The 8,227-nt window shown below is 38.6% G+C and overlaps 1 gene segment (V, D, J or C); it reads right to left on the reverse strand.

Moving 5' to 3' along the window:
- Positions 1 to 3,713: 3,713 nt before the first annotated feature.
- LOC134619853 (Ig kappa chain V region 3381-like) lies at positions 3,714 to 7,194 on the reverse strand. The segment is given in 2 exon segments: positions 3,714 to 4,036; positions 7,167 to 7,194. Coding segments are annotated over 2 exon segments (351 nt in total).
- Positions 7,195 to 8,227: the final 1,033 nt, after the last annotated feature.

Genomic DNA, 8,227 nt, shown 5'->3' on the forward strand with positions numbered 1-8,227 from the left:
ATCTCCTTTCATTTGCAGCTAAAACGCACACGACTGAGCTAGAGTGTTGGGAAGATTTGTAGATTGATAAATCAACATATGCTCAATATTTGCTTTTCAAATGGCTGTCTCTGAAATATACTTGAGTGGTGCTCATGTCAAGTTATAGAGAGGGACCTTTGAGTAGTAGATGTTCACAGATGTTTCACTACCCTGAAATAGTATTTGCAATGGATACTCACAGGTTAACCAAACATCGTTGCATCACCCCTCTGTTCCACAATGACCTGTATGTCCAAACACGCACTCAAAAGCAAGCTCAATCTACACTTAGATTATTTGCAAACGTGAAAAACACATACAGTCCAGTCCTGTGTTTTCTGATTAAGTTGTTGTTTTCCATTTGACAGATGCCTCTTTAAGATAAACCCCGACAAGGGATCCAAAGTGGTGCGGATCTAAGACACACCTCGCGGTCAATCCAAGGGTCCTGACGTTGATAACCAAAATTGCAGACTATGAGTGGAGAGCCTAAAAAGGTCTTATTTTCATCCTGTGGTTGACATAATCTGGTCAACCAGCCGGTGTCAACAGCACAGGTGGTCCACTTGATAGGGGAAGAGTGAAATATAAGCTGCAACTCCTATTCACATTTAGTTTGCATTCGAGCTAGCCAGTTTGTATGTTACTGTCTGCTGACAGGTATCTCTGTTCATGCTTCAGGTGTAGCATTGTCTTAAGTATTATCTTCATTTCAGTTTATTGTAAAAGGCTATACATTGACACTTGTGGTGCTTACTCTGCAAACACAGTACCATCCGTTCAGTTATTTTCATGAAAGTCTGTATTACAGTGACAACTTACAACATATCAATACTTATCAGTTTATAATCAGCATAACACTGAGGCTTTTGTTTTACTCTATTTGTTCTTTGCATATAATTCCATTTCACAATTCTCCAGGGGAACCCAAATGGCCAGCAGCATCCCTAACTGTGAGACTTTATGACAACTAGGGCTGCATCTAATCCCCCCCTCACCCAACTAACCCCACCACCACCCCCTCACCCAGATGGACATGGTGTAATAATGTAGTATGCAGTGGGTTTGCCTTAGTGCCTTAATAGGTAGATGATGTACAATGCAATGAAGTCAGTTTTAGTAATTAATTGTGATCGTTAAGAGTATTTAGTGTCCTCTTTTCGTTGTTCCAGATGTGGGGAGGCAGATGGACCTTCTCGGTGACAGTGTCCCCTTCTTTTGAATTGTTGTTGGTTTTTTTGGGTTTTTTTCCCCCAATGTGCCTTTGTTTAGCACAAGTGGGAGTTCTTGGGTTGTTCCAGGAATGGTTGTTTTTTTTGTCATTAAAATTCATGTTACTGATTGAAACAATGTCTCCTGTCTTATAAGTAAGATACACATCTACAGACTACTCATACACAACATATGATAGAGAATTAACATGATCTTGATGTAATTATAATCAGGGGTTGACAGATATGACCCACAATCTTACAGTGAGTACACTTAATCCAAACTGAAAGTCTAGTAAGTATTCAGGAAATTTATGTTAAATTACACTTGAAAATTTAAATTTACATGTGATATTATGTAGTATTGACAGTGAATTGTAGTTTTGAAGCCAATATCTAGTTTTTTGACATGTTTTGACAGATAAATCAAATTATTTTGTGCTGTGTAATGTAGTATTACATCAAAGATGATTGAATATACAACTTTTTTACATCAAATGATGTTATGTGACCCAACTGTTAACTGTATATTTCCGTGGATTTAAGCATTATTATTCATCTTGCCACATTCATTGACCTTGTTTGTAGGTAATTTCATTGTGTAATCACATTATAATGTTCCTAGTTTAATGTCTAAAAGCACTTGGAAAAGGCAGAATCCCATGTAAAATTAGAGCAACAAACTCTATTTTCATTACGGAAAATAACCGTATTTTTATGGGACAGTTATTTCCGGTTATTTTACGGTAGTATTTTGGCGCCCCAGCTGCCGGAAGATTACCGTTGTTTTACGATGTTTTTTTTAACAGTGTACTAAAGTTGCTCTAAGAAGTCATCACTATCCCAAAATTGCATATTTATATCCCGATGGTTTGGTCTCTCTTCATTCTTTTACAAATGTATTAGACAGAGCTCTCTGTCACATCAAATGAGGGAATATGTTTGGGGAAAATAACTTCCATCCCTTCATTCCTCTTATACCATGGAGACTCTCTCACATCAGCTGTTTTCTCTACATTTATGTCAAACTGAATTTTATCTGTAAACAAGATTACAAGACTACATCCTCATATGATTCATTTTGAAATTTGTACCACATTAGTTGTTCTTTGAGTTCATTAAATTTCATTTATTCAAATAAAACTGGATATTTGTGAATATATAAACTCTCTCATATTTGTATTTAGTCAGTTATTGCTTCAGATTTATTCTGTTCATGATTGAAATTTACATTAAATATATTTTATAGCAGTGAGTAGCTGTAGTACTTCTCTCCTGTAATTCCTTCAGTCTCATGTATGATCCAGACTTTAAATGATCTCAGAGAAAAATGTTACTGTAAGTGTTCCCATATCTGTCATGCTGTATAGTCCTGCCTACATTTAGGGGGAAGAATGAAGAAGTCATAACATAAAACCACATAAAATCCTACCAGGACAAAGACAAGGCAACTGTCTGCTGCTTTTTCTCACATGTTTCTTTGTCTGAAGTTTATATATTAACATGTGTTACAGCAATGTGAGTGTTCTGAAGCTCTTCATGTTTCGTTAAGAATATTTCAATCATTCTGGACTCTTGAGGATACAAAACAAGTTCATACTTGATGATAAAAACAACACATTCTAGAGTCTCATAGTTCTGCCTCTAGTTTCCTGTGATGGGTAGAGAACATCTCTCTGTATGTTCACGCCTTCAGTGGAAGCAGGGTGGACATTCAGAGGACCAGCATTTAGAGCTGGGCGAGTCTCCTCAAGCCAGACTTCCTGTATTGGGGCCGACTGGTCGAATCTACATTGTAATGCAGCACGAGCGATGAGCCGTCATTACAAGGGGACAATGCAACTGAAAATAAACTGGATCATAACCTTCATATTGATCAATATTCATGAGGTTCTTTGCACTGACTGTTTAAAGGTTCAATATTAGTGTTTAAAGGGTGTAATATGAGGCTAATCATGTGTGGATACTTTCAGCTGGACTGTGATCTATAAAGAAATCTTTTTTTTTTCCTTTTTAGGACAAATATAAAACCTTACAGTCAATATGGACAAGAAATCAAAAAAAAAAATGTGTGACACTGTGTCCTGACTGAAAACTGAAAGATTTGACTGTTTGTATTTTTGTTATCTGTATTGTTTGTATCTGTGTGTCCGTGTATAAGGTTTAGAAGTTTAGACAGTAAACAATATGTTCAATAATTATTAAACATACAGGAGGAAACTTTAACTTCTTTATGATTCTGGTTGACACTGAGATTTTCTTTTCCATAAATATAAATATTATAAAAGGACATTTTGAGCGTCGTCTTATGTTTTTGTGTTGCTGACTGTGAAGGATTCTGATGCTGATCTTTGTCTTCATGTGTCTGTGTGTGTGTGTGTCCTCAGTGAACTGTATCAGTCTCTGCAGTATCTTCCAGCTGCAGCAGTCAGTTCAGTTTCTGTTCAGTCTGACTGAGGGAGGTTTTTGTACGACTGTTTTTCACTGTGTGAACACAGCTTGACTGTTGATGTAGTGATAACTCTGACAGTAATAAACTGCTGCATCTTCAGCCTGGACTCCACTGATGGTCAGAGTGAAGTCAGAGTTTGATCCACTGCCTGTAAAACGAGCTGGAATCCCTGATTCTCGACTGCTAGCAGAGTAAATGAGCAGTTTAGGTACTGCTCCATCTTTCTGTTGGTACCAGGCTAAAAGGTTAGAGTTATAAACATTCTGACTGGTCGTACACTTGATGCTCACAGTTCCTCCCACAGCAGAGCTCTCTGCTCCAGGCTGAGTCACTGTGATCTGTCCTCTGGACTCTGAGGATACAGAAACAAAAACATAAAGCAGCTTCATGGTTTTGTGGGCTTCATTTCAGAGGGACAGATGTTGATAGAGGAGAGGAGTTTGATTCTCTGGACTTTACCTGTGAAGCAGCAGCAGAGGAGAGTCCAGATGAGGATGCAGATCAAAGTCATGTTTTTGATGAGGAGGATTTCTGTGGCTTCTGTTGTGATGAAGGACAGCTGTCAGTCATCCAGTGTTCAACTCTCAGGACTATAAACTCTCCCAGAGCACTGGAGCATGGTGCTGCTGATGCAAAGTGGCTCTCTATGGAAATGATCTGACTTTAGCTGTTTATCAATAGATCAAACAGTATGTTTGGAATTTATTCTGTTTACGATGACTATATGCAACATTTGACTGCTCTTGTTTATGTCATGTCCTCAAAGCAAATCGCTTATTTCCCTTAATTATCAGTGAAATGAAATAGAATCCATAATCTTTCTGTCTATATAAAATATGATTTATATTTATTAATTATATTTAATAATCTATTTCAAATGTGTTGATTCCAACTTTTTTCCCTGGTAACAAAATTCTAAAACCACTAACACTGGTATAATGTTTAGAATCAGAAATCACTTACCGCTGTGGTTGAAGACTCTAACTTCTGTTTAGAAATTGTTCATTTATATTTCTGTACTTTTTTCAAAACTAAAAAAAAATATTCTAAAGTCTGCTCTACACACACAGTGAGGCCATTGAAATGGGAGACGTTAAACAGATAGTGAGACTCCTTCTCCCTATCAGGGATATAAATCCTTGGGTGACTGCTAAGCAGAAAACAAGGTCATAATTCTCTCTGTGAGGGAGAACGTATAACCCCCCTGTGAGAGGGGCCAACATGTAAGAGTTCTTTGTTTGGGAAGGTAAATAAGAGTTCAGGGCGGTGTCCATCCTCAGAAAACTGTTTAGTGTTTGATCTGAACATTTTCTCCAATACAGTATTTTTCAATTTCTTTAATAAACCTCACTTCAAAAGACACGCTCACCTGGTAGTTGCAGTTTTATTTAAGATTTTCCACAACGATCCTTTTCTATAACTCCATGTATTTCAGTGTAATATAAGTTTTGTGTGTTTTCAGTTGAGGGTAATACTGTAATTAAGATTAAGAGGAACTTCTTTTTTTACACTTGATGGTGGAAATACCTGATGGCAGTGTAAGATCTATTAAAGATTATTTGATAATGTATATTGTGTATTTATGATTTAATAATTTTTACACTAAAGACAGTATATAGGTTGTGTTGTGGTTGACTGGGTGAGTGAGTTGTTGAATTGTCTAGTTTTTATTATTCTGTGTAGTTTGTTTTTCATTTCTATTTGTTAGTTTGAGTTTTTTTCTTTCTATTATATTTTTAGTGGCTTGTGTGGATTTTTTTCTACTTTTTTTCAATGTCATTGTATTTTATTTATTTATTTATTTCGTTATTGATTTATTCTTTATCTACAGTCATTTGTTTCTAGGAAACATGCATCGTTTTTCATTATAGGATCAGATTTTTGATTGGATGTTACCGGTCATGTGACCATTCACAGTTGATTAGTGTTTAGTGTTTCATTGAGTGATAAAGAGCTTGAAACATCACTTGTTGCAAGAAACACGTAAACTGGAGTTCTGCAGGGTGGGAATCATGAATTCTTTTTTCTTTGTCTCATGTTTCTGGCTCTACACCTTCCCCACAGGATGAGGAGGATGTGCGTAGATTTCTTTTTGTGCTCCATTGGTCTTTCTCCTTTTATATCATGGAGGATGAGATCAGCTATGCTGGAAATTGTAGCTCAACCTTTGCTTTTTTCTGTATCTATAATATTATACAGCCATACACAGGATACTGTCACAGTCCAGGTGAGCTGCTGGAAAATTCCACTGAGTCCATTTTCTCCTGTGCCTGCCCCAGGGCGGAGCTGTCATCACCTCAGCAATCTGATCAGGATATTTAAGTCCAGTGTTGCCATTTCTTCACCACCAGTTCGTCAACTTACTCACATTGGTAACAGGCTCTCATGTTTTTTTCTCAAATCTATGTACTTACCATGTTTTTTTTGTGCTACAGTTCTTTCGTAATGGCACGGCTCCACTCTTCGGTTCAGCTCCTCACTTGGACACCCAGACATACTCACTGCCATTAATGCTCCTGTCATGGCCGGGTGGCCAACACAGGAGAGCACTCGGAGGCACAGGAAATGTGTAGAAGTGAACTTTATTACAGAAAGTCAGGGGTGTCAAACAGTGAAAGCAAAAGCAATAAATGCTTAGCAAGTAAACCATAAACTAAAGGCGAGCGACCCAAAAACAGGCTCTATATTACAACTCAAAATAATACTATGATCTAATATGAACTATGATGCACTGGACAGTTGCACGGTACCAGAGCATAACTAAAAGAATTCTATGACACGCTATGAATAATCCTATGAGACACTTCTAGCAGTACTATGAGTCACACAAAATCACAACATTGAGCTAGAGCTTTGAGCTAGAATGTCACCTTCCTGTCGTGTTTACAAATAAAAAAACTCATAAATATTGTGTTTTACATCCAGTTACCTCAAGGCCTTATGACATCCTCCACACTATGCGCGTGAACATATAAGAGTGATGAGCACCTCTTTCGTTGAATTTTGAGTGTTTTAATCCACTTTGTTGCATCTGTGGTGTTCCCGGTCACAAGTGACTGCCATAGAAAATGAATGGGAATCCACCCCCCACCCACCCCTTTGGCATCTGACCTGTTAAAACTGACTGGTCAATTGTGACTGGAACACTAAAGTAAGGGGGGTGGGGGTGCACACAACAGGAGGGTTAACAGGACAGTGATGGAGTCCTATGAGGGAGCCTTGGGGCTGTTGAGGACAAGGGCTGGGAAACCTGGCACTAGTTAACATCCAGTGTAGGAACTTTGAATCAGGAGGCAAGGGGTAGTTATGAGGTGGGGATCTCAGAGTCATTGTAATGAGGGAAACAGGAGTTAACAGGGATTCCAGATGCAGATCCGGAGAGAGAGTAGCAATTTACAACAGTCTTGCTTATCGCAGGTGGAGGTGAAGCGTAGAGAGGAAAGACTCACTCTGAATGAAAAGTCAGAAGGTGGTTTATTTACCTGGGACACCTACTTTCACCTGGACCATCTTCCCCCTCTATGCTTTGCCTCCGCCTGTCGAAAGTAACATTCTCTGTTTGCAAATGTAACCCACACACAGGATCTGCGTCCTGAAACAGATGCATTACCACCTAGTATGGCAACAGCACCGCTTACAACCGCAAAGCTCTCCAGAGAGTAGTGCGGTGCTCTGAACGGATAATTGGAGGTGAGCTTCCCTCCCTCCAGGACATTTACAGGAAGCGGTGCCTGAGGATCATCCTCAGGGGAGGATCATCAAGGACTCCAGTCACCCCAGCCATAAACTGTTCAGACTACTTCCATCAGGAACGAGGTTCTGCAGCATCCGGTCCGGTACCAGCAGACTGAGAGACAGCTTTTTCCATCAGGCCATCAGACTGCTGAACACGTCATAGACACCTCACCCTCACTACTGGAACTTCAACATTATGCACTCCATACTGTACATTAATGCCACTGTTTTGCACATGTCAACTACCATCCTCTGTATATTTCATATATTTATTTTATTGTTTACTCTATTTAATTTGTAAAATATGTATATATATATATACACACACACACACACACACACACACACACACGTAGAAAAACATATTTAGTATACACATCCAGTAATGCATATACTCTTATACATTGTACATATATTTATTACTCTCAGATTTAGCCATTCTTATATTTCCTTGTTTACGTTATTGTATTTTTTGCACAACTCTGTTGCTTGTGAACCCCGCACACAAGAATTTCACTCTCATGTACTGTACCAGTGTACCTGCACATGTGATGTGACAATAAAAGTGATTTGATTTGATTTGATTTGAATTGTAACTAACATGTTGTTTCCTTGTTTCAGTGACTTTGAGTTTCACCATTCCTCCCTATCTCGCTCATCCCCATTTCCCAGGTTCCTGCTCTGGACATTACCCAGTGTTGGGTTCCCAACTCATATCCACAACAGCCCCAAAGCTCCCTCATGGACTCCCTCACTGACCACTTAATGATTGATGTGCACCTCGTTCTCTCAGTAGTGTTTTTAGAGT

This window comes from Pelmatolapia mariae, linkage group LG22 (assembly GCF_036321145.2).
Source record: "Pelmatolapia mariae isolate MD_Pm_ZW linkage group LG22, Pm_UMD_F_2, whole genome shotgun sequence".
NCBI classification, from domain to species: Eukaryota; Metazoa; Chordata; class Actinopteri; order Cichliformes; family Cichlidae; genus Pelmatolapia; species Pelmatolapia mariae.